The following is a 26,998-nucleotide window of genomic DNA, read 5'->3' on the forward strand; positions in this document are numbered from 1 at the left end:
CAATCTCGGAGGTATCACAAATAGTTAATGATAAAGAATGAAATGGAATTAGTCAACACATATGTGTTGGGCACTATTATGTGCATTCATTTCCTAGTTCTAAGTCCTCTTTTCATTGCTACGTTCTGTCTCCACTTAAATCATTTACAGAACTACAGTAATTAGAATTTTATTTTTTAATATGAAGAAAACTATTTTCTTTTTAATTTCGTTTTTAATTGACAGATAAAACTATGCATTAAGGTATATGACATGATGTTTTGATATACGTATTCTTTCTTTTTTTTTAAGAGACAGGGTCTCTCTCTTGCTCAGGCTGGTCTCCAACTCCTGAGCTCAGGCAATCCACCTGCCTCGGCCTCCCAGAGTGCTAGGCTTACAGGCATGAGCCACCGCACCTGGCATAAATCTACTTCTTTAGTAGTTAGCAAGTATATAATGTATTGTCATTGACTATCATAACCACAATGTACAACAGATCTACCAAATTTATTCCTCCTAACTCACATCTTATATGCTTTGACCGACTTCTCTGCAATCCTCCCATCCCCCAGCCTCTGGAAACACTGCCCTATTCTGTTACTATGAGTTCAACAAAAAATGACTACTTTCTACCTTAAAGGAATGATACATCACCAGGAAAGCATTATTATAAGCCTTTAAACCAGTGTTTTTCAACCTTTTATAACTCACAGCACACTTAAAACTATAGTTAAACTTCTGACGCACACTTACTTTATATTGATCCCAAAAGAAGAATTGAAAAAAGACTATGCTTACTGTGCTTTAAACTTCTTTTGAAAATAATTTAATTAATGATCTTTAAAAATTTTTGTGGCACACCTAAGATCCTCTCATGATACACCAGTGTGCTGAGGTACACAGGTTAAAAATCATTGCTTTAGACAAAGGGATGGTGTGCTATTAAAATTATATTATAATGCAGTTTTATTTCTTTGTGCATGAGGTCACACTTCCTGTTATGCCTCTCTTTCTACATGAAGTTCTCAAAAAGGGTCCTAGGAAAGAGAATTCCCTTCTTGCTTTAATTCAGGACCTGAAGAAAAATGAGTCTCTGACTCACCTGCAGCTCCCTCCAAGCAAAGTTTGTTCTTTAACCTTCTACACCATCAAATGCATTTTTCAGTCTACAAACTACCTCTCAGCTTAGCCAATAGCTCCCTTTTCAAGGAAAGGTGGGGATAAGATAACTATTGCTATATGATCTCTTGTTCACTCTAGTCCACTTATGAACTCTTTCATTCGCTCACTGCAGTACTCAAAAGGGACAGATATATACTCCTGTACTCCTTGCAATAGCAGTGTAAGTATAAAACTTTGACAAGCCTTCAATGCTTAGTTTTTTAATAGCTAGGCAGGCTAATGTCAGCTTGTAGCACAAATAGTGTGGCTAAACAGGACAGTGGAAACCTTGCAGTCCATCAAACCACTATGTGCAGAAATACTTTCTGAAACATCCTAAACAGAGGAAAGATTAAATACAAGCATATCTCAAAGACATTGAAAGTTTGGTCCCCAATCACTGCAATAAAGCAAAAATCACACTAAAGTAAGTCACACATTTTTTGTTTTGTTTTGTTTCTGGTGCATATAAAAGTTATGTTTACACTACATGTAGTCTAGTAAGTGGGTATTAGCATTATGTATAAAAATTTCATATCTTAGTTAAAAATACTTTATTGCTAATAAATGCTCATGATCATCTAAGTCTTCAGCAAGTTGTAATCTTTGTTGGTGAAGGGTTTTGCCTCAATGTCGATGGGTGCTGGCTGATCTGGGCAGTAGTTGCTGAAGGTTGGGGTGGCTGTGGCAATTCTGAAAATAAGCAATCAATGAAGTTTGTCACATTAATTGACTCCTGTGATGCTGTTTGATACCATTTTACCCACAGTAGAACATTTTTCAAAATTGGAGTCAATCCTCTCAACTCTGTTGCTGCTTTATCAAAATGATTTTATATAATATTCTGCATCTTTTGTTATTTTAACCAAGTTCCTAGCATCTTCACCCAGAGTAGATTCCATCTTAAGAAACCATTTTCTTTGCTCGTCCTTAAGAAGAAATGCTTCATCTGTTCAAGTTTTGTTTTGACATAGCAGCAATTTAATCACATCTTCAAGCTCCACTCTTGATTCTAGTTTTCTTGCTATTTCTCCCACATCTGCAATTATTCATACCACTAAAGTCTTAAATCCCTCAAAGTCATCCACAATGGTTGGAATCAACAATTTCCACACTCCTGGTAATGTGGATATTTTGACCTTGTCCCATGAATCATGAATGTTCTTAATGGCATCTAGAAAGGTGAATCCTTTCCAGAAGGTTTTCAATTTACTTTGCTCAGACCAATTGGAGGAACCACTAACTATGCCAGCTATAGCCTTTAAAATGTATTTTGTTTTCTTTCTTTCTTCTTCTTCTTTTTTTTTTTTTTTTTTGGAAAAACAAGGTCTTGCTCTCTTGACCAGGCTGGAGTGCAATAGTGTGATCATAGTGCACTGCACCCTTGAACTCCTGGACTCAAGTGATCCTCCCACTTCAGCCACTCTAGTTATAGGTATAAGCCACCATACCCAACCTGAAATATATTTCTTGAATAATAAGACGTGAAAGTCAAAATAATTACTTGATCCCTTGGCTGTAGAATGGATGTTGTGTTAGCAGGCATGAAAACAGCATTAACTTCCTTGCACATCTCCTTCAGAGCTCTTGGGTGACCAGATGCATTGTCACTTTTCAGAAATAAGTTGAAAGGAATCTTAGAACTGTTAGCCAGATGCTTCCTGTAGACTTCCAGAGAGGCAGAATGTGGTGCCACTGGGATACAGAGGCCCTGATGTGAAGTATGCAGAAGATACATAAATCCTGGGGGTATTTTCATTTCATTTGGACCCATGTGACATCACCGTGGGTCACCTGGGTCCTCAGCAGGACCCTCTCCTTTCTGCACTCTGATGCCTTGGAGGTGCTGCTCAGCTAGAACAGGCCCTGCGGTGATTTCACACACTCCCCTAATAAAGTCCTCAGGGCTGTCATGTATTTTCATGTGTTTGCCCTATTATCCTTCCCTGCTTGAGTCTTATAGATAATGGATGATGCTTCAGTTAATCATCTTTCTGCCTCTTTTGTTCATCAGGTACCTCAGCCTTCCAGGGGCTCCTTTATTGAGGATCGATGTCTTCTCCTAGGTAATTGATCACCACAGACCCAGGGACACTCAATTCATCGCTGAGGGAGGATAATCATCATGAATAATCAAAAAGCAGTTGGCGCACTGCTGCAAGAGTGCAAGCAAGTGCTGGACCAGCTCTTGCTGGAGGCGCCAGATGTGTCGGAGGAGGACATGAGTGAGGACCAGCGGTGCAGAGGTGAGGTTCTGATGGGAGGCACCAGGGGTGAGCCAGCAGGTTCATTCTCCTCTCCCCTGCCTGAATGACACATTCTCATCTCTGCCCTATTTTTCTTCTCTTGGCAGATGACCACCGAGAGATGAGTGGATTTCTAGGGCATGAATGGGACATAGGCTGCAGGAGGACGGGCAGGGGAGGAAGCCCACTTTGTTGCAGTGAATTGCTGTCAGTTCTAATTTTAGGCTTCAGTAAACATGAGGCTACAAGAAACAGTTTAGTTCAGGAAGAACAAAGGGTCCAAGTTGGCTGGTGCACATAAATTTCAATTATTAAAAAATTGAAGCAACTTCTGAATGGTGGCACATACTTTTTTTCAAACTAGGATTTTGTGCCTCATCAGTTTCCATAGACTTCTACAGTTTCCATAAATATGTCATCTCACCAGTCCAATCTCTCTCTCTCTCTTTTTTTTTTGATTGACAATACATTCCTCACGCTATATTTGCACGCCATTTGTAAAATAAATCCATTCTTCCTCATGAATACTGATGGCATCATTATGGTGGTTTCAGAATTTGGCTTTTTGCTCATTTTATAGTTTGTGCTATCAAAATGTTAGATAAGTCATTGTTTGGGACACAAAGCCTAGAAAGTTAAATGATCACAAAGTCTAGAAAGTTCAACAATTCTAACTTCTTCTTATGCTAATTTAGAAGAGGCAACAGTCTTTTTTAAGATTATTTTTTAGCATTCAAATACATTTTTCCTCTTTCTATAATTATGTGTCTTTTACATGCTTTTAAGATTTTTCTTTGTATTTTTAGTGCTTTGCTATTCCTTACGGAAATAAGATTTCCAGATAAAATGCACATTCCTCATCTCTTTTGTTGGTGTTTAATACTTAATGGGACAAGGTTCTGGAGGAGTGCCCCCACTCCCAATTCTTGTATATAGGCCCATATATTTTTACAGAGGCACTTTTAGGTACCTATGGAATTCTTCATTATTTGTAACCTGTCCTTTCTGAGCCTTTAAAATCCTCTATGTCCAGTCGTTTCACAACCCTAGTTCATGTGTTTTCTGTCTTTGCTAGCCAGGTACATCAATGTGTGACTTTGCTTGCTAGTTCTGTGGGCCTGTCAGCCCTGATCACACTTGCTGATGTCAGAATGGCCAGGACTTGGCACCGACCTGGTAAGCTCAGCTGCTGGCCCTAGTCCTCCCCGGGGCAGTGTGCTGTGTTCTTTTTGTAGAGACAGATTCTCACTTTATCCCCCTCAGTAGTGTGCCGTGAAGTCACAGCTCATAACAACCTCCAACTCCTGGGCTTAGGCGATTCTCTTGTCTCAGCCTCCTGAGTAGCTGGGACTACAGGCGCCCGCCAGAAGCCCGGCTATTTTTTTTGTTGCTATTTGGCCAGGGCCGGGCTTGAACCCTCCACCCTTGGTATATGGGGCCGGCGCCCTACTCACTGAGCCACAGGCGCCGCCCAGTGTGTGCTGTGTTCTGTTGCTTCTCTTGTCTTTTACTACTTCACACCCTTTGTCCCTGCAACCCCCAAATTCCGTTAAGCTTTGTGTTCTCCCTGGTGAAGACTCAGCCCACAGTTGAGTAGCATTTTCTTCTTCTTTTTCCCCCAAGTGCCACAGAATAGGAGAAATAATCAGTTCAATTCCAGATAAGGCAAATCAAGGCTGGAAAATCACTAGATTAGACACGGCCTTTCAGGTAAGCTGCTTGGGGAAGTGAGTGATCAGAGAGGCAGAGGAGACCACTGCTGGGCCACCGGCGTTGGCTGGATGGGACCAGCAGAGGCGGGAGGAGACGTCCTCTGCAGAGCCCCAGACAAGCGCGGCCTTAGCCGCCCCTGCGCGGGGCTGCGTGTCCCCATTGCGCTGCGCCGGCTGATTGGATGAGTTCCCAGCGCCCAGGCCCGGGCCCAGCAGGGGGCGGGTGGTGCTGCCCATGTCGTCACCGCAGGCGCTGCAAGGAAAGGCATTATTAGTACAGGGTCACTTAGGCAAACTCGGGGGACACAAACACTGGGGTTTCATTCTTTGCCCTCCTCCTCTCAACCTCATCCTTTTTCCGCAGAAGTTGTCCTTGTTAGCGTGAGTGACTACCCCAGAGATGGAGCAAGAGCTGAAATCTAAACAGAGATAACATTTTAAAAACGTGCAGCGGTGGCATCTTTATTCAGTATGCTCCACGGGCATTCTGGCGTGACCCGAGTGGGAAGAAAGGGTAGTGTGGACAGGACAACATGAGTTGCAAGGAATAGACTTTCTCCATCCTGGCGAAGATATGTGAAAGTGCGAGAACTATTAAGGTCTCTGGAACTGAACTGATTATTTCTCCTATTCTGTGGCACTTGGGGGAAAAAGAAGAAGAAAATGCTACTCAACTGTGGGCTGAGTCTTCACCAGGGAGAACACAAAGCTTAACGGAATTTGGGGGTTGCAGGGACAAAGGGTGTGAAGTAGTAAAAGACAAGAGAAGCAACAGAACACAGCACACGCTGGGCGGCGCCTATTAAGGTCCACTACAATCAAATTCTACAATCAAATTATATGAATTCAGAAATCATATTTCTGTTATTTGATTATTCTTGTTCACTCAGAGATGGAGTATCAAAATAATTTATTAACCAAACTGGGACATTTCTGAGAGTGAAAAGGAGCACTATTTGACACGTTGAAAGTAAGCCAGTGGCAGAAAGAGGGTCAGGGCTTCCCACTGAGTGTGGCCCCCGAGCCCCTCGGTCCCCTGGCTCTGCGCTCACTGAAGGGTGTCGTCCCACAGCAAAGGCTCCTGACCGCTGAGTGGGGGTGGTAATTCCAGGGAGGAGTCCGCGTGTCATTCTTAGGTCCTGACGCACATTACTCCTTGGCTTGGTCCATGGGTTACTTCCTCGATGCCAAGCAGGTCTTCCCCCAGCAGGAAACTTCCTTGGAATTTCCCAGTTGGTAACAATTTCCTAAAAAGGCAGATTTTCTTTCTTCTATTTGTTTTCCATTTTCTGTCATCTCCCTTTGGCTCTGTTTCTGTACCTCACATAGATGAAAGACGGACCGTGTCCTCTAACCGTGATGATCTTTCACCCATCCTGGCATCGTTTATAAAAGTGATGAGATGAGAAGCTTGACCTCAGGGAGCTCACAGTCCAGTGACAGAGAAAGATGTAGTTACAGAGCAGTGGGGTGAAGGCTGAAAGGGGCATGAGCTCATGGGTTGGGGAGCCTCAGAAGGCGCGTCTCGATTCCACCACAAGGTCTTGGCAGGCTGGCAAAAAGTGCCAATGTTTGTGTTGAATTCTGAAGTCAGGGGCCTGAGTTTGATCACTAAGGCGCTGGGGAAGGGCAATCTAAACAGCCAGAATAAGACGTGCAAAAACATTAAAGAATTTTATTCAGGACAATGGCCTGGTCTATCTTGTTTTTAGAAAAAAAAAGAGGATCAACAATGTGGAAGATGGGGTGAGAGCAGGGCAGTGCCTGTAGCTCAGTGGGTAGGGCACCGGCCACATGCACCAGGGCTGGTGGGTTCAAACCCAGCCCCGGCCTTCTAAAAAACAGAACAATAGCCCTGCGTTGTTGGTGGGTGCTTGTAGTCCCAGCTACTCAGGAGGCTGAGATAAGAGAATCACTTGAGCCCAAGAGTTTGAGGTTGATGTGAACTGTGATGTCACAGCTCTCCACTGAGGGTAGAGTCACAGCTCACAGTAACTTCAGACTCTTGGGCTCATGTGATTCTCTTGCCTCAGTCTCCTGAGTAGCTGAGTCTATACTACAGGCACCTGCCTCGACGCCTGGCTATTTTTTACTTTTTTAAACTGGGACTCACTCTAGCTCAGGCTGGTCTTAAACTCATGAGCTCAGGCATCCGCCTACTTCGGCCTCCCAGAGTTTATAGGCATGAGATTATAGGCATGAGCCACCTTGCTCGGCCTTAAAATTTCAATACAGTTTTTTTCCTTCTTATAATGTGTATACATTTTTTGGCACCCTCTGTTAATGTGAAACAAGGCCACTTCTGAATTATTATTTCACACTATTTCAAATTTCATGTGTCTTTTTCATTATTTGTTGTCTGAATTCCAATGTAGTCCATAGTGAAAGGATAAACTAAAAGGAAGCTTTAAAGAAACAAAAAGTTGACTTTCTGCATTACCACCTGCCACAAGCCCCCAAATGCCATTCCAGTCTTGTTCCTTTCTCATTTTACAGGGAAAATAATATTTCCTTCATTCCATTCTCCTATTCTTCATGCTGAGATAGTCACTGAAGTGCTTTTACTTCCTGCTAAAACCCTTTCTTAATGCCTGACTACCCTAACTTACCTGTAGGGCAAAATAGACCAGGGCCACCCCTGACAGATAGGACCTCACCATTATTCTGAGTCAGAACCAACAACAGCTTCGACCAGCCAGCCAAGGGGAGGGAAAAGTTTTTCTGTTTGGGTTTTTTTTTTTTTTTCTTTTTTGCCACTGAGGTGCTTCATCATGACACTGGTAGCCCAACAACCTCTTCTTAACTGCAATTTCCTTACCTGAACTCTGACCTTTTCAGGTTCACTCCCCAGCGAGTTAAGGACCCTGATCGAGGAGGCAAAGGAAATGAAGTGGCCCTTTGTGCCTGAAAAGTGGCAGTATAAACAAGCCATGGGCCCAGAGGACAAAACAAACCTGCAGGATGTGATTGGCGCCGGGCTGCAGCAGTTACTGGTAGGAAGAGCCACACCACCTGTTCCTCTGACATTTCCAAGTGAGGCATTTCAACTCTAAGTGAGCTCACAGATTAAATTTCTTTGAATCACAAGACAGCCCCCTACCCTTTTGGTCAGCTCTGCCAGATTGACTAATGTCAGGGAAATAGCTGTTGGGAAAGCATGTGCTTGCCCTGAAGATCTTGTGTTGGAAGCCAAATCTAGTAAAAGTGAAGAGGGGTAGTCAGTGGGTCTAATGTGAAACCTGTCAGCCTGAAATATCCACGTATCCCTGCTGAGCCAGAGAAATGGATTTCATTTCACCATGCCTCACAACGTTTTTAGTTTGAAATGCTAATTTTGAAAAGTTAGGTAGCTTTAAAAAATGAATTCATCCTTGTTTCATTAGTGTGACTTGCTGTCTAAGCTATTGAAGTCTGGCGTGTCCCTTCCCAGGGCCCCACCTGGGGTCCTGGCCACTTCCTTTTCCCCTCATGATGAAGGCTGTTTAAGAAGCATCAAGTCAAAGTCACTGACATGCTTCTTCCTCCACTCATTTGTTGGAAATTTAGCCAACTGGTACCTCTGTCCCACATAGGAGAGAACCTCAAGGGTAGCACAGGAACTCGGCCTAGAGCTCAAGACTCAGGCTTAGGTTCTAGAGAAGTTACAGAAAGCGCCATTTTCCTTTTTAGTCTCATTGCTTTTCCCTACATTCTTTCAGATGGTCAAGGAAGAAAGTCTATTAGCTCATATGCACTTTTTCTCACATAAGAAATGTATTTGTCTAGAGATCAGGCATTAGAAGCAATGACAATATTCTAAAAATTAGACTTTATTGGTTTACGTAGGATTGTATTTGGGTGTCATAGCAAAATAAATATATAGACATTGTCTTTGTCTATTGAAGCAAAATCTAGGAGAGACCCCCTGACCTACAGACAGACAACAGCATCTTTAGAGAAACAGTAAAAGCTCTACCTCTCTTGCCCTCCTCCAAACAAAACAAAACACATTAAGCAGACCAGGAATTGCAGGCAAACGAGAGTGAATCCTTGGAAAGAATGATGAGCCAGGGGGTTTAAATAAATGCAGTGGGTATTACTGGAGAAACAGAACAATGTAATAGCTATCATTTATATCTCACTGTGGAGTTTACAGAGAACTTGCACATGCGTCATCTCATTTAATTCTGAAAATAGCCCCATAGTGATTCAGATCCTCCTCCACTTACAATGAGGTTGCATCCAAATAAACCCATTTGCAGTTGAAAATCTTAAGTCAAAAATGAATTAATGCCCCTGACCTGCCAAACATCATAGCTTAGCCCAGCTTAACTGAAATGTGCTCAGAACATTTACATTAGTGTACAGGTGGGCAAACTCATCTAACACAAAGCCTATTACCTAATAAAGTGTTGACTAGTTCACGTAACTTATTAAACATTGTACTGAAAGTGAGAAACAGAACAGTTGTGTGGTACTAAAATGTGTATCTCTCTCACACCATCGTAAAGTCAACAATGGTTAAGTCAAACCAACTTGATTCAGGGGCCATCTGCATTACCACTATCATCCCTGTGTTCTGAATGAAGAAATTAAGATGCAGAGAGAGTGATTTGCCCTGGGGACCAGATCAGTAAGTAGTGGAGCCGTGACTGTGACGCAGAGCCTTCTCCTCCGCCTACTTAACTCTAGTTCTCCATTAAGAAGCTCCAGCGAAAAACTTGAAGGAGCAGGTAGAAGCCCTAAGATTCATTTGTCCTAATGCAACCTGAAGAATGACCAGTAGCATTTTCTGCAGCGATGGAAGCATTCTACATCACCTGTCCAATATGGTAGCCACTAGCTACATATGGCTCTTGAGCACTTGAAATGTGGTTAGCGTGACCGAAAAATTGAATGCTTAGTTTTATTTATTTTTAAATTAATTTCTATGGAAGTATACGTAAGTGGCTAGGGCTTGCATTTTATTGGACAGTGCAGCTCTAAAGGCCTGTTTAAATGAGACCTCCTGATAATGGCATCAATAGCACCTGGAAAGTGGTCTATCCAGATGATTATTGTACCTGCTAAAGTTTGGGAATGACGGCTCTAAAAAGAATAAGGTGTTAAGGGAGGGGGAGAGGCAGAGACCTGATGAGGGTGTGAGTGGAGAGGAAAGACGCAAAGAGGAAAGGAGAATCTGGTGTGAAGGTTGTAGGAGACCAGCCAGAAAATAAATCTATTTTCGTCTAATTTGGGAACTGTTGTATAGATGGGAACAGCCCTGAAGGAGTCAGTGTTTGCTCTACCTGCTTGGATATCCCTTGTGTGGTTAGGTGAGGGGCATGTAAGAACCTTACAAGCCTTCCAAGGAAGGTGAAAGGAATGGCCTCACACAGGCAGTGACTCTCACTTTGACCTTCGGGCTTAGCAAGTTTCTCTGACTTTTGAACACAGCCTGAGAGCCTGAGATGCATCACGTCACTGTAACCTGGGTTCTACTTCTCTTGTCCCATCCTGTGATCACTTCTCCCTGCATTCAAAGCTAGTGGTGACATCAGCTGAAAAACTGAAGATGATGTTTTTAAAAACTCAAGCCTTGCTGCATTGCGGGGTAAATGTGAGTTGGGAGACGAGCTGCTCATAGTTGTCAGACTGTTCTAAGCATCTTCTCATTGTTCTTCCTATCATCCCTCTCTATATAGTGCACAGATTTCACAGCTGGGGAAATAGAGTTATAGATAATTTAAGAAGTTTGTGTCCAGATCACAAGGTCACTCAGTGGCAGCTCTAAGAAGCAGTCCATTAGTCCTTCTTTAGTCTCCAATGTATTTATCTGGGAGCTTTTTAAACGCTGAGCATCATTTTCTTTGGCTTACCCAGCAAGCTATAAATTAAGTGACCACACCTCCTACGGACTTCTAGGATGCTCCCCTGTTGTGCCAGACCCCAAGTGCACAATTGCTAACCCACTCTGTTTTGTAAATACAGAGAACTACAGCACCCTGTGAGCCAGGCTCTCCCCAGCTCTCTCATTACTTTTGATGTCTTGGCTTGTTAAAAGTAGCTCCAGAAAATTCCACGACTCATTTTGGTTCCATTATGTCATCAGTTTTAATATTAGAGTTTACTGAAGCTGGATGGTCACATTTAGCAACCAATTAATTGTGAGATTTCGTTCATACCTATGAAATAGTTAAAGGCTACAAGTTTGCCTTTTCAGTTTCTATCTTTTCTTACATTTGTTTATAAATATAATCTTTCTATGATTTTTTTTACCTTGAAATGAATCCTTCCTGTAAAATGTTTCCCCTCCGTTTTTTAAAACTAGCATTCTACTTAGAGCATACACCCTATGTCCTTAATTCAAGTAACAGATTAAAGTTAAGCATACAATGCTTAAGAAAAAATTAAGTCCACAGTTTTTCCCACAGTTGAGGAGTTAGTCACAGCAAGGGTCATTCATAATGTTACTCTTCCTAGGCTTAACGTAAGAAAAATTCTATGTGTTTTGTGCTTTGCTTTCTGGTCCCCCCATTTCCTCCCTCCCCTCTCTTCTTTCTTCCTCCCCCACTCTCCAATCCCTTTTCCTTTGGTGTGTGGCCACAGACAGAAATTTATGACAGAGGCCAACCGCCTTTACTCTCCACACAAAGCTTGCTGACTTGAGAGAGTTTGTCCGCTCTCTCCCAGAAAAAACACCTGCAGCACGCTCCCCAAGAAACCTGAAGAGAGATGGGAGATTAATGTGGCTGTAATAGCTGGGCAGTGTTTTTGGTATTATGCCCTCTCCCCAGGTAGATGGGTCTTTTCCGAGATGATACCAATTATTTATTGCTGAAACATCTGTTGATAACTGCAGCTGCCCTTGTAAAACAAAGCATATCACGGGGTCACAGGCTATGGGGGCCTAAAACCCTACCTCATGCTAGTTTCAGTCTATTCAGTAACACCCTCAAGTCCATGGGTTACCATCATCTTTAATGTCTCATCATGCCATAGAAAATACTTTGTAAACACTGCATTACCCTGCCCTACAGGCTTTGAAGTATTATTTCATCTTCATTGGTAATTTATATTCCAGGGCCATTGTGCTGTGGGAAAAAGAGGGGGAACCTTTTTTGTTTTCCATTTAATTGTATATCGCCTGACACTTTGACCTGTATTATTAGTATTAGTCAGAAAAAGGATTTTCTCCCTCTCTTATTTAAAAATAAAATTTCAAGGGAAAGTAAGCGCTCCTTCAGCTCTTTTCACTCAAAACAATGTTTACACTCTGAGAGGGGAAGATGAAAAGCATGAGCAACTTTTTTCAAGTGTCGGAGAAGGGCATTTCAGTATTTGAAAGAGAACAGTAAGGCCCTTATAAATATCATTCAGCAAAACCTTTGATGGATTTTTCAAAAAGTATTGAAGGCATTTAGTGTTAGCGGTCTGTTTAGCTGGGCTCTGGGCTATAGCAGTAGAGTGCTACCAGTAAAACCCTGGTGCACTCACTCACTTGGTTCTGATATGCCAGGGAATGTCTCAACATAGATGCCACCTTTGGGAATTTTTTCAGTAACTTTCACTCTCTCAACAACAACAACAACAAATCTGCATTATGAGAAAGAAAATCTGAAAATGAAATTTTTGAAAACTAAATTCCAGGGCCTGTTTAGGTTTGCATGTCTATGCAAATGGAAGCAGCTTGGGCTGCAAGACAAAGAATTGTTGGACAGACCCTGAGTTTGAGTACTCCCTGCCTGGGTTTGGGGCTGCCAGTGCTGGTGGGACCAGGTCTCCCTGGCCCTGCTTCTGTTCAGGGAAAGTGCCTGCTCTAGGTCCACCCTGAATGTTTTGTGGTGCCTCCTTGAGGCAATACAGGATTAATTTTTATAGGTTGACCCTAAAGTGCAGTAGGAGGAGGTGAAGCAATTTCAGAATGAGGACATTTTCTCCCATTTCCTTTCCAGCTCTACAGCATGAAAATAGGTAATCTGACCATCTTTATACCACAAATATTTTTGGAAAATATCTTGCTACCTTAGAGTGAAGAGACACCCCCCCCCAAAATAAACCTAAATAAATAAATATTTAGTTGTTTTCTTAAGCTATCTTGGGTGGAAAACCTTTGCAGATGAATAAAGTTTCAAAAATTGAGCTTCCAGAATATTTTTAAAATATGTCTTTTCAAATAATTTGGTGTCCTTAACTTGTTGACATTTTAGTTTTTGAACTATATTTAGATGTTAAAGGAGTAAGAATTAAAACGTAAACATAAATAAATATAAGAGTTGTTCATTGCAAGATTGCAGGAAATTCTAGTATACCTAATTTGGGAGCTGAGGGGGTAGAAGAGAACCTTTAGCAAAAGAAATTAAAGTGAATTAATTAGGAAATGAAATATCAAGTTACAGAAAGTTTTGTGGTACGAAGTCTAGGTAGGACATAACCAATAGGAACAATACAATTCTCGCCCCAAATAAGCTCCCGGCTAACATATGTCCTTAAAACTAATTTTTTAAAATCCCATTTGTTCCAGGTGCCAGTTTTCTTACTGATAACGAAGAATCCTAAAGCAGGTGTCATTTAGTTTGTGATTTTTTTTTCAGCAACTGATTTTCTCAAATGGGTTTTTCATCTTTATGTGTTTTAGAGTTTTAATAGCTAAATTTTTTTCATCAGGATCCATAAAAACAAAATGAATATAAACTATATATTCATCCATTCAGCAAAACTTCATTGAGTGTGAACGTGGGGCAGATATTTGCTAGAGAGCACTGGAAGAAATGCAAAAGAAATAGAAGACCCAGTTTACATCCCAGAAAAACATCTATAAGGAGGAGCTTGACTAGCAACCCCTGTCCCAGGCCTGGATCTGGGAAAGGCTCTTCCCATTGGCTGACCACCTATTGCCACATTATTATGAGGCAGGTGCTCAACACATACTCTTTGAATTATCAGAACAACCCTTAAAACAAAGTGTTATTATTCCTTTAATTAAGAAAATTAATGCTCAGAGAAATTAAATAACTTGCTCAAGGTCACGATTTGAATTCCTGATCTCTCTAGGGGCCCCATCTCTGCTCCATGCACAGAGGGCCTTGTGTGGACTACAAATCAAGTCCCATCTGCCTAGGAGTACAAAAGCCCATAATGAGGCCCAAGGCCCTGCAGGTGCCATCCTCCCCTCAGCTGCCCTCCACCCTCTCCCTCTGTAGTCACGGGCAACCCCCGCCCCCCACCATCTCACCATGATTCCTCCACGTACTTGGCTGGTCTCCATTCCCAAGCTCTTCTTTCCGTCCTCTCCCTTCTCTGCTTCTTCAGGGCAGCCTTCCCTGACCTGTGCAACTAGATAAACATTCCCTAACTACAGGTTCTGCTGTGATGCACCACCTTTTTAGAACTTTTCAAAGTTGCAGTTTACATATGTTTGGAGTTGTTTCTATTCCTCTATTTCTCCTCCACTGACTAAAAGTTTCAGGAGGACGGAAGCCTACCGTTATATCCCTGACACCTAAAGTAACAGGTCTTCTGTAAACACTCTTGAATGATGAAAAGCTATGTGCATTATCTGGGAAACACAGTGTTTGGCCTGCATGTACAGCAGCTGGGAAATGGGGTTGCCCCAAGCACGGCCCACAGTCAGGCAGTTGTCTGGGCAGCAGTCAGAGAGATAATGGCCATGTATCTCCCAGAAATTGAAGGCATTTAGTAAATGCTGTAAATGCTTCTGATAAAGAAATGAAAATAATTTTTTTTGCTGTGCATATCATAAGTGCAAGTGGGGAGAAATCCTGCTGCGTTAACTGCCAGTCATGTAATGTAGGTGTTAGGCTGGAGAGATGAGGGAGCCGAAGCAAGTCCAGGAGGCATTAGGAGAACACAGCCTAAGGATGCGATGGTTAGTGGATGAGCTAGATGAGCTAGAGCGCAGTAGATTGCTTATTGTTCCCACGTGCTCGTGTATCTTCCTCTAAAAGGAACATGCCTTCCCGTGCTGCTGTCAGGCTCAGCAACATGACCTGTCTTAGCCAATGAGATGTGATTGGAAGTGACATGCCAGTCCCATTCAGTGGTTTAGCCATTAGGAAGTTTTCCTTTGCCTCATGAACAAGGTAGGGGGTTACTCCTTCAGCCTGGACACTGGAAAGGGAAAGACACATGGGACAGAGTTGTAGCCAAACTGCAGCCAGTCAGAAATATGAACTGCCAAAAAACTGTGTTGTTAGAATCAATGAAATGTTAGGATCATCACAGTCTTACCAAGGGTTATGGCTTGAGTTGTGCCCTACAAAAGATACATTAAAGTCTTACCCTGCAGTATGTTAGAATAAGACTACATGAAAATAGAGTCATTGTTGATGTAATTAATTAAGCTAAGATGAGGTCATGCTGGAGCGGGGTGGGCTCTTAAGCCACTGTGACTAGTATGATGATCGTGTTAAGACACAGAGACACAGAAAAAGGCCATGTGATGATGGTGGCAGAGAATGGAAGGGTGCAGCTGCAGGCTGAGGCACCAGGAGGCTTGCTGGCAGTACCAGGAGCTAAGAGAAAGGGTGTTGGAACACTCTCCCCTCAAGCCTTCACAGAGCAGGGACTCCTGCCACCTTGACTCCAGACTTCTAGCCTCCAGAACTCTGGAATGGGATGTCTCTATTCTTTTAAGCCACCCAGTTTGTCATCCTTTGTTGTGGGCACCTCAAGAAAGTAACACCTTAAGTGCTTTCCTGGAAGATGACAAAACAAGAAAGCTCTCACATGACTTCACAACTCCTAGCATGTGGTCCTATGGCTCTACAGGACAAAGGCACCAGAAATCCTAATCCACAGTTGAGAACAGAATTTGTTCAAGAGAACATTTCAACAAAATAATTTCTAAAAGGAAAAAAATAGTGGACTCCAGTATCTCCTATATTATTGCATCCTTAAACATGAGGAGAGAAAATAGGTTGGGAAAACCATTGCTCTTCCTATGCTATTCTGTTTGGGTGCCATATGTGCAGTCCAGAGCCCCCTAAATCTCTCCATTTGGATGACTCAGATATCTCCAAGCCAAGAGTCCAAAACTGAGTTCATCATCTCTCAATTTCTTCTCTTTCCACCAAACAAAGTGGATCAGTGATCACCATATCAGTAGATGGTACCACAAACCACCCAATTACCCATATCAAGATATAGGAATCATCTTTGAATTTATCTTCCCCCAGTGCTCATATCTCATTGGCTACAAAATTTTCCTCTTAAATGTCTGTCAAATATATATCTTCCTTACCCTAATCCAGCAGTTCTCAACCTGTGGGTCACAACCCACAGGAACTCTATTAAAGGGCTGCGGCATTAGGAAGGTTGAGAACCACTTCCGTAATCCCACTTCAAGTACACTGGTTTAGACCATATCCTCTCTTTTCTAGAGTGTAGCCAACCCCTCTCCCGACCACTAGTCATGTTGCCTGCATCAGTAAGGATAGTACGGCCATGCTGCAGAAAGACTAATAAACTTATACTGCAGGAAAAAAAAAAAAAAACCCTTCTAAATTTTAGGGGCTTAAAGAAAAGAAGGGTTATTCCTTCCTCTGGCTGCATGTACACCTGAGGTCAGTGGAGGCTATTTTATGTCATTCTCTCTCAGGGACTCATATTGATGGAATACCTGCCACCTAGCATATCACTGGTTGCCATTACAAGGGGAAACATAAATGAGGAAGTACACATTGGATTTTGAATGCTTCCTACAGATATGACCATTGGTCAAGAGAAGCCATGGGATCAGAACTCTCTTCAAGGAGCCAGAGAAATATAATCCTTATCATGTGCCCTGAAGGAAAACACCCAGAAATATATTTCCATGGTCTGCCAATTTTTCTCCACAGTGCAACCAAAGCATCTTTCCATCTTTCCACACTAGCAAGCCAACATTTTTTTTTCCTGCTTAAATTTAGGGGAGGGAGGAGCTCTCCACTAATTAAAAATAAACCAAAAAAATGTAGATTTTACAAAAGTACTCAATACTAATCCTGAACAAGAAAATCTCAAAATAAATTTGAGTGAACACTTTCATGAAGGTGGTGAGGTTACTAGTTATTTGTATTCCTTGTGCTTTGATTCCTCATAATAAAGATCTTGTCATTGTCATAAAGGAAGGGAAGAGAGAGGAAAGAAGAATGCTTGTTGAGTAGTTGCCTTTAAATCTACACAAGCTCAAAAATTCAAAAATATAAATTTCTCACCATTTCTCCGACAGCAAGCATAAATACTGACTCTTCACAATGGAGATGCTCAGTCTCAAGAAATAAAGTAAGGGTTCAAAATGCAATGCTCGTTTCTGAATTTTTTCTCTTCCCATTTGGCAGCCTGTTAAGTATTATTATTCTCCTGTTACGTTTTCAGAGATCATTTTAGCATGTGTGTGTGTATACACATTTGTGAAAAATACATATTCTCTATATAATTGGTATTGGATACAAGTTATTTCTCTGTCAAATGGTAGAATATCAAAGCTAGATGGAAATTTAGAAGCCCTCTATTTCAAGCCCATTGTTGGGTAGGTGGCAAAGCTTCCATCTGAAGAGAGTGAGATGTGGGATCACTTCAAGTCACACAGCCAGTCAGTGGCCATGGCAGGATCACAACAGCTAGGTTTCCTAACCTTAAATATGGCATTTCCTCCCTGAGCATGGGTAGCTCCCTGGCTAAGCTGTGGATTGGAGCAGCCTCACCCTGTTGCAGCCTCTTCTCTCTGCTGCCCCAGGACCCAACCCTCGGCCCCTCGCTAATGTGATTTGATTTTTTTATTAGGAGCAGAATTAATTAAAACAGAAATTTTATAATTTCCAATCATCAGCATTTAAGACTTTAATTTCCTTTACTGAACACTATAGTTCTTATTTTGAAAAGAAACCAGATAAATGGTTTTATCTGAGAACACGATAGTGTTCAGATTCTTCAAAAATGAATTTCATTTAGTAAGTGAAAATGGGGCACCGGGAGAATGAAGCCTTGGGAGGATAAATATTAGTCCCATAGCCTATGTATTTTCAGACTTTAAGATAAGAGTATGATAAAAAGCAGCAAGGATTTAAACCCTGCTCTGAAATTCTGCCAAAAACTGCCTTTTTAATACAGAAAGTTCAAGTTCAATGGAAGATAAATTAAAATGGTGGCTTGTCCTTAAAATTCTACCAAAGGAACTTTGGTTGCCACAGAATCAGGCATGTGAGTTATCCCTTTGAAGAGGACTAACACTATGGCAAGAATTTCATGTCTCCCATAATGAGGTTTGAAGACTGAGCCAAATTCCTGGAGGAATCAGTTCAACCAAGACAAGTGGGCAGAGCAACCCAGCCCAAAATGCTAGCAGAAAACCAGCAGGTTCACATGCTAGGCAGACAAAAGGAAGTGATGACCTTCAGAAAACAAATCCTAGGGATGTGTTCATTCATTTCTGCCAGCAAGTAAGAATAACATCACCTCTCAAAATGTTTATGCCAAGTAAATAAAGAGCTTTAACAGCGGTTCTCAACCTGTGGGTCGTGACCCACAGGAACTGTATTAAAGGGCCAAGGCATTAGGAAGGTTGAGAACCACTGCTTTAGAAATAGTGTTATCTCCATATACCTGACACTGTTTATAGGAGGTTGAGCCATATGAAAAATCATCTTTGTATGTCAACAAACTTCAAATACCTGCAATTTCATATGATTCCATCTGATACAGTCTTCACGATTTATAGTCTTGATGACAACCCTGTAAAGAGAAATTATTATGCCCATTTTGCAGATAAGATGATTGGCTCAGAGAACTTATTCCCAAACCAGGCCACAGACTACAGTTCCCTGGGACATGTGCCCCAGATCTCTCCTCGGCGGCCGCCTCCCTCTGCCAGCCTTTCATCACAGTAATCCCTTGCCTGCCACCTATAACAAGATCGCCTCACTAACAAGGGCAGAAGCCAAGCATGTTTAAGCTCAACCAATTCATAGATTCTCGGAATTAGTACTTTCTTTTATGTGTTTGTACAACACAAAGTAGGTTTTTTGGTGTCCCTCATATCTATTCATTATGAACCACTTATCTTTAATTATTTTTTATTGTTCATCCTGTCAATAGAAAACTTTACACAGGCACCATGAATGCATTTATTTAATAATATGCATATACTGTTCTTTACTGTGCAATACATTTCTGGAGAGTAGAAATTTGAGAATGAGTCAAAGATTAAATGAGTATTTAAAAAATTTTTTCAAGTTGCATTATTGGCATGAGAATCATTTTGTTTATGTGAAATGACATGTTTAATTTCAAAAATCTTGGCTTAGTAGTCTGTTTTAAAGATGTAGCTAATACAGTTTATTTCAATATTTGGTTCCGATAGCTATCATAGTTGAAAAAATTATATATCAATAGAAGTGGTGATCTATGACCACGGATGGATGTTGCTCCTATTTCAAACCCTCTACCAATGAGAAGAAATCACTCATAGGAATGGAGCTAGTAAATTTCCCCTTTTCCTGGCTCCAGTTGTGTGTTTCTGAAAGTTAATCAGAGATTTTATTTTATTTTTTTTTGCAGTTTTTTTTTTTGGCTGGGGCCGGGTTTGAACCTCCGGCATGTGGGGCCGGCGCCCTACTCCACTGAGCCACAGGCGCCACCCCAAAGATTATTTTTTAAGAAGAATGTCAAAAACCCATTCTGACTCTCCATTTGGAAGATTTTTAAACAGGCTAAAATTTTCCCATTTGTGTGATTTTTTAATATGTGCTATATTGTTTTTAGTACCTCATTATTTGAAAGGTATTTTTCAAAATACCTGTCAGGTAGCATACTGTTGTGAGCCACTTGTCATCACAGCAAAAGCCAGCACATTTGGAACATTTATCTAGTTGGAAAAGTATAAACTCTACATTTGACCAAAGTTTAAAGATCTTTGCCTTGAGATTTTTGTAGTTATTCTTCCTCCCATTGGGAATTATTCTATAGTACCCATGAATTGTAATAATATAAACTGTTGATCTACTTGGCCAGGTATGTATAAACTGCAATACAATCCATATAGCAAAAGATTTCTCATCTTTAGCCCCTCCAAGATGAGGAATTCCTCTTGTGCCATCTCTGCTGACTAACATATGAGGTATGACAATTAAGTTCACAAACTCATCCTAGAAAAAGTGCTACATACCTCACTGCTGAATATCATCATGGCCACCTTCCAGGTACTCTCCTCGGGAAGCTAGGACCAATGCCATGCCTAGTCCACCCTTCAAAGCAATTTGGAACCTTTTTTCTGACATCAGAGTTATCATTGTAGGAGGTAGACAATTAAATTCTTGAACTCATCCTAGAAAAAGTGCTACGTGCTTCGCTGCCAAATATCACTGTGGTCACCAGAGTCCAAGGGGAGTACTTCAAAGGTGACTGTAGTGATATTCAGCAATGAGGTATGTAGCACTTTCCTAGGATGAGGGTCACTAACTTAATTGTCCAACCTCATAGCAGACAAAGTAAAGCATTAGTATCAATTCATTTTTTAAAATATTAGTAAAGCTAAATTTCTTTCTCTCTCTCTCTCTTTTTTTTTTATAAAGGTAGAGTCTCACTTTGTCACCCTCAGTAGAGTGCTGTGGCGTCACAGCTCACAGCAACCTCCAACTCCTGGGTTAGATGATTCTCTTGCTTCAGCCTCCTGAGTAGCTGGGACTACAGGCGCCTGCCATAACGCCCGGCTATTCCTTTGTTGCAGTTTGGCCAGGGGCGGGTTTGAACCCACCACCTTCAGTATATGGGGCTGGCGTCCTACCCACTGAGCCAAGGCGCCACCCATAAATTTCTTTTTCTCATTGGTAAACTGTAGTTGAAATTTTTTGAATTTTCTTTATATTTTGAGAGCTGAAAGACTGATTCCACAGACCCACCTTCAATCTACTCTCAAAATAATGAGTTGTTATTTATTGAGCATCCTCTCTGTAAGCTATATGGAATTATTATCTTTATTTTACAGATGAGAAAGTTGAAATCTAGAAGTTGAGTCATTCAAAATCACGTATTGCCTGGGTGCAGTCACAACCCCTTTTGTTCATCCTCTCCCACCACATCACCTCGTGGTAGCTAATGTGACCAGCTTCCTCAGGAAAGTAGCCCCAACAAACTGGCTTCTTATCCACCTGAATATGGAATCTGTCACATTTTACAAGTATTATAAACCAAATTCTGCAACTTTTTATATTCACCATGTAAAGACTAGTGAGGGAATCTGTTTCTTTCATGGTTATTGAAAACCTCTTCCCATCATACTGAGCATGAATTACTTCTGCTGACATTGTACATGAAACTGCTACCACTGGGCCTTTTAGGTACATTGTCAAGTACAACTTTAAAGGCACTTAGGGCTCAGACTCTTAATCTTCCCTCTCAGTAGCTCTCCTGTTTTATTGCTTGGACTACAGAACTGGGACCACTTCCCTTCACTCTCTGTGTAAGGCCATAGTTTTGCCTACTGTGCCTAAAATACATATACTTCATAATGTAAACGACTTATGCCAGAGATTTCAATGGCTGGTAAATGAGCTGACTGAATCAGAATTACTGAGGATGAGGGTATAGCAGGGGGTGGTAAGGAGAAGCAGCTTCTTAAAAATATAGATTCCCAAGTCCTACTTACTACATAAAGATTCTGATCTAGGGCGGCGCCTGTGGCTCAGTCGGTAGGGCGCCGGCCCCATATACCGAGGGTGGCGGGTTCAAACCCGGCCCCGGCTGAACTGCAACCAAAAAATAGCCGGGCATTGTGGCGGGCACCTGTGGTCCCAGCTACTCCGGAGGCTGAGGCAGGAGAATCACTGAAGCCCAGGAGTTGGAGGTTGCTGTGAGCTGTGTGATGCCACGGCACTCTACGGAGGGCTATAAAAGTGAGACTCTGTCTCTACAAAAAAAAAAAAAAAAGATTCTGATCTAGTAGATTTTTTTTTTTTTTTTGAGACAGGATCTTGTTCTGCTAGAGTGCAGTGTAGATACATGCCCCCTTGTGCCTGTAGGCTCAAGCAATCCTCCTGCCTCGGCCTTCTAAAGTGCTAGGATTACAGGCATGAGCCATCATGCCTCAGCCATTTGCTTTTTTGTTGTTGTTGTTGGGGGTGGGGGGGACTATTTGTTCTTAAAGTAATAATTATCACTGAAAGGATAAAGGATTAAGAGCCCAATTCCTAATTGTGCCTGCTACAATTTTAACAACTAGGCATACTTGAAGAAAAGCATGGAACTGGTTTGTCACTTTAGAATCTTGTAGTCCAAGAGGCACATTTACATAAGCACAGCATAAATAAATGCTTAAGCCATGAAGGTTAGTCTAGCTTTAATAAAGGCTCACATTAAACCAAACATCTAAGTAGCAAGTGTCAACTTACAGAATGGCTGTCGTTTCACAAAGTATTTTCATTTGGTGGAAAGACTACAAAATGTTTAAGATTTACTTTATTTATAAGAGTCAGAAGGGGGCATGCTGGGAGAGGGGTGAGGAATGAAAAATTACCTATCGGGGGCGGCGCCTGTGGCTCAGTGAGTAGGGCGCCGGCCCCATATGCCGAGGGTGGCGGGTTCGGACCCAGCCCTGGCCAAACTGCAACAGAAAAATAGCCGGGTGTTGTGGCGGGCGCCTGTAGTCCCAGCTGCTTGGGAGGCTGAGGCAAGAGAATCGCGTAAGCCCAAGAGTTAGAGGTTGCTGTGAGCCATGTGACGCCACGGCACTCTACCCGAGGGCGGTACCGTGAGACTCTGTCTCTACAAAAAAAAAAAAAAAGAAAGAAAGAAAAATTACCTATCGGGTGCAACATCCACTGTTCAGGTGATGGATACGCTAAAAAACCAGACATCTGCACTGTACAATTTAAACATGTAACCAAAAGCCACTTCTGAGTCTGAGGTCCCTTGTACCACTGTGTATGCCCCCGTGTACCTGTAACGTGGCTCCCATTTGTAAGTAAGAACACATGGTATTTGGTTTTCCATTCCTGTATTATTTCATGTAGGCTCATGGCCCCAGATTTATTCAAGTTCCTGAAAAAGACATTATTTCATTCTTTTTTATGGCCAGGCAGTAGACCATGGTCTACATATACCACATTTTCTTTATCCACTTCTTGGTTGATGGGCACTTAGGTTGATTCCAGATCCTTGCAATTGTGAATTGTGCTGAGATAAACACTTGATTGCAGTTGTCTCCCTGATATACTGACTTCTTTTTCTTTGGATAGATACCTGGTAGTAGGATTGCTGGATCAAATGGGAAGTCGCTTATAGTACTTGGAGAATTCACCATATAAATGTCTTTATACAGTGCATATAATCTTGACATTGGCATCACTAATAAATAAATGATTTGGGACTCCACACCCAATGACAGAAGTTTGTACTTGTAGAGCAAGCTAGTTTGAAAAACCTTTTATCTTCTTATTGCCTGCTTTGATATTCTTTAATTATTTAATGTCTTACTCCTTGAAAAAAACACATCTACCAATATTTTCACTTATGCCTTCTGATCAAATAAATCATGACCTAAAAGCTGAAATCTTACTAGGGCAGCTACACATGCATATGTAAAAATAAATGCATCAGGGAAACAACTAGAGAGCCAAGAACTAATTCATTTATTCACAATTACTTACTGCTTTATCTTCAAGGCATTGAGGATACAGCAGTGAAAAAGACAAAGTGCCTGGGCATTGACATTCAGTGCAAATGAAAAGGTGACTTTGCGAATAAACAGATACACATAAAAGTATACTATTATGTAATTGTCTAGTATTGGAGAGGGATAAGGTCTATGAAGACAAATAAAACAGTCATGAGATAATGAGTAATTGTAGGTGCTATTATTGTAGAAGGGTGGTTAGAGGAGGCTTCTCTGAAAGAGTGTCTGGAACACAGATCTGGATGGGGGACACATAGTTGAGGGAAGAGCTTTGCAGATGGAAGGAACAGCACGTACAAAGAGTCGGAGGGTGAGCAAAGAAAGTGGAGAAGAGTGAAATGTGGTGAAAATGAGAAGTAGGTCAGTGAGGCAGCCGGAGGCAATGTCATATAGGATCTTTTTTGGCCATTATAACAGATTTAAATGTTTTTGAGAGGTCAAAATTCACTTCATTTTAAATAAAACTTCTGTGATAGATCAGAAAATCAGGCAATATGATCTCAAAAAACTGAAATGACAGTTTTGCTGGAGAAAACATTTCAAAAACGACAAATAATATTTGACCTCAAACAGAATAACCCCAAAAGTAGTCTTCTCTGCACATATTCCTTTATTTTTCTTTTTAAATGTTTATTTCAGAATATTATGGGAGTAGAAATGATTTGGTTGCATGAATTGCTTTTCTACCAAGTCAAAGTTGGAAGTGTGCCCATCACCCAAATAGTATGTATTGTACCCATTAGGTGTGAATTTACCCTAAATTTTGCTTTAATAGTTATGGGAAGCCATGTTCAAGTGATAACAGGGACTCAACATCATTTAGTTTATATTTGAAAGGGATCTCTCTGGTCACTGTGTAGGGAAGACAGGAAGGAGAGGGACACAAGTGGCAAGAACAAGGCTTCTGGCTGGGAGGCTGTTGCTTGAACTCAAGCTGGGTCACAGTGGCTTGTACTGAAGTCGGTGCTCTGGAAGAGACAGGAAGTGGTCAGGTCTTACGTGTAGTTTAGAGGGAGAGCCAACAGGGTTTGCTGCTGAATTGGACGGAGAAGAAGAGCCACAAACTTGGAGATAACACTCTAAGATTTTGTCCTGAGCAAATGAGAGGAAGGGGTGCCATTACTGAGATGGAGAACTGCGATGGAGAAGCAACAGAGAGGAGGAAATCGGGAGTTCTGTGTTAGACGTGCTCAGTTTGAGGTCCCAGTGGTCAACTGAATTGGACTATGGTGGGCAATTTCATACACAAGTCTGCATTTCAGGAAAGAGACACAGGATGTTATTTAAATTTGAGATTCATCAACAGCTGATATTTGAGGGGATGAAACAGTCTACATGAGTGCCACTAGAGAGAAGCAGTCTCAGAATGAACCCTGGGGCCTTCAGCTTTCAGAAGCTGAGAAAAAAGGTCAAGGATAACCCAGAAAATTGAGCAAAGAGGAAAACCAGGAGAGAGTGCAAGGCCAGAAGCCACCTCAATAGAAGAAGAGGAGGGAGAGGGAGAAGGAGAGAAAAGGTAGTGGGGGGAGGAGAGGAAGGAGGAGGAGGACTGATTGGCACAGTCAAATGCTTCCAGGAGTGTCAATAAGATGAGGATGAATAAATGGTCTCTGGATTCATTGGCCACCTTGAGAAGAACAGGTGCAGTGGGATGTTGGGCTGGAAACTGTAGATTTAAGAAAGAATGGAAGGTAAGAAAGTAAAAGCACTGAGTTGAGGCAGCTCTTTGGACTTTAAAGGGAAGCAGAGGACTGGGACAGGAACTGTAGAGAGATGTCTGGTCAAGAGGATTGTTAAGATGAAGGATGCTACAACATGTTTGTATGTTAATGAGAATGATCTAGGAGAGATGAGGAAATCAATGATGGAGAAGAGAAAAAAGGTATCATATAAAGAAAGAATAGAATTGAATATATAAGTGAGGGGTTGGCCTTAAACTTGGCAGTAGGAAGGAAGATAGGACATGTTAGGTTCCCATTAAAGAGGGTGGATAAATCTGTGCAAAACTCTAAGGACCATCTCTTCTCATTGACTCTCTTTTCTCAGTGAAGTAAGAAGCAAGGTCATCAGCTGAGAGTCAGGAGGTTAGAGGGTTTTGGAAGGGAGGTTAGAGGAGTTTTGGCAGGTTGAGAAGAACGCAGACAGTGGACACGCAGTTGGGGTTTTCAGGCAATGCTGAGGGCTGAGGTCATAAATTTAAACTGTTAGAATTGTGTGTTTCCTCCAGCCACATTCACTTAGGCAGAAGCTCAGGGTAGGCAGAGAATTACACATAATTTTGGAATTTTAAGTGACAATAAATAACACTCACCTTACTGTCCTGTGATCAGAGCCAGTTGCAAGATAAATAAGGGGCCAGGTGCAGCAGCTCACGCCTGTAATCTCAGCACTCTGGGAGGCCGAGGCTAGTGGCCTGAGCTCACAGGTTGGAGACCAGCCTGAGCAAGAGCAAGATCCTTTCTCTAAAAATAGCCGGGCATTGTGGCGGGCGCCTGTAGTCCCAGCTACTTGGGAGGCTGAGGCAAAAGAATTACACAGCCCAAGAATTTGAGGTTGCTGTGAGGAAGAATGCCACAGCACTCTACCAAGGGTGACAAACTGAGACTCTGTCTCAATAATAATAATAATAATAACAATAAATAAAACTTAAATGTTATACATGGGAATTAAAGATTAAAAAAAAAGAAAGGTAGATACAAAAGAGCAGCCTTTATTATAAAACTGACAGGAAAATGTAGCTTTAGGTACTCTGCCATGTGGGATGGCAAAGCCTGCACTCCAGACTCATCTTGTTAGTGCCAGGCCCCTTCCCTCAAACAGACTATGTCAGACTTCACTCTCTGTGCAGGCAGGAGGATTTGACGAGTGCAGAGAGGACATTTTGAGCCAGGCATACCCTCCCCCAGCAAATAACTCATCCCAGCTCCAGCAGGGAGGCAAGAGTGAGAGGTGGGCAGAGGCTGGAAGGTCAGGCTAGCTCAGGGGTCCTCAACTGGCTGCTGAAACACTCAGGGAAATGAAATCGGTGCCCAGGTATACTCCCAGAGATTCTGATGCACCTGCTCTGGAGTACCATCTGGGCATCTGGATTTTTGAAAGTCCCACCAGGTGATTCTGATGTAAGGCAAACATTTTCCCCTAACAATAAACAGAGGTAGAATTTGCCAGACACATGACAGAGACAGAAAAAGGAAAAAGAGTCAAGAATACTTTTGAGGCTAGGCCTGGTGGTTCACGCTTGTAATCCTATCACTCTGGGAGGCCAAGGT

The 26,998-nt window shown here is 41.9% G+C and overlaps 1 protein-coding gene across 1 annotated transcript in view; it reads left to right on the forward strand.

Annotated features, from left to right (window-relative positions):
- ALPK1 (alpha kinase 1) overlaps positions 1–26,998 on the forward strand; it is a 147,404-nt gene that overhangs the window by 56,929 nt on the left and 63,477 nt on the right. Inside the window, exons 4-5 of the mRNA XM_053567297.1 lie at positions 3,158–3,389; positions 7,940–8,094. Coding sequence (XP_053423272.1) covers positions 3,269–3,389; positions 7,940–8,094 — 276 coding nt within the window. The 5' untranslated portion in view covers positions 3,158–3,268. The remainder of the gene's footprint in view (positions 1–3,157; positions 3,390–7,939; positions 8,095–26,998) is intronic.

Source organism: Nycticebus coucang, chromosome 1 (assembly GCF_027406575.1).
Source record: "Nycticebus coucang isolate mNycCou1 chromosome 1, mNycCou1.pri, whole genome shotgun sequence".
NCBI classification, from domain to species: Eukaryota; Metazoa; Chordata; class Mammalia; order Primates; family Lorisidae; genus Nycticebus; species Nycticebus coucang.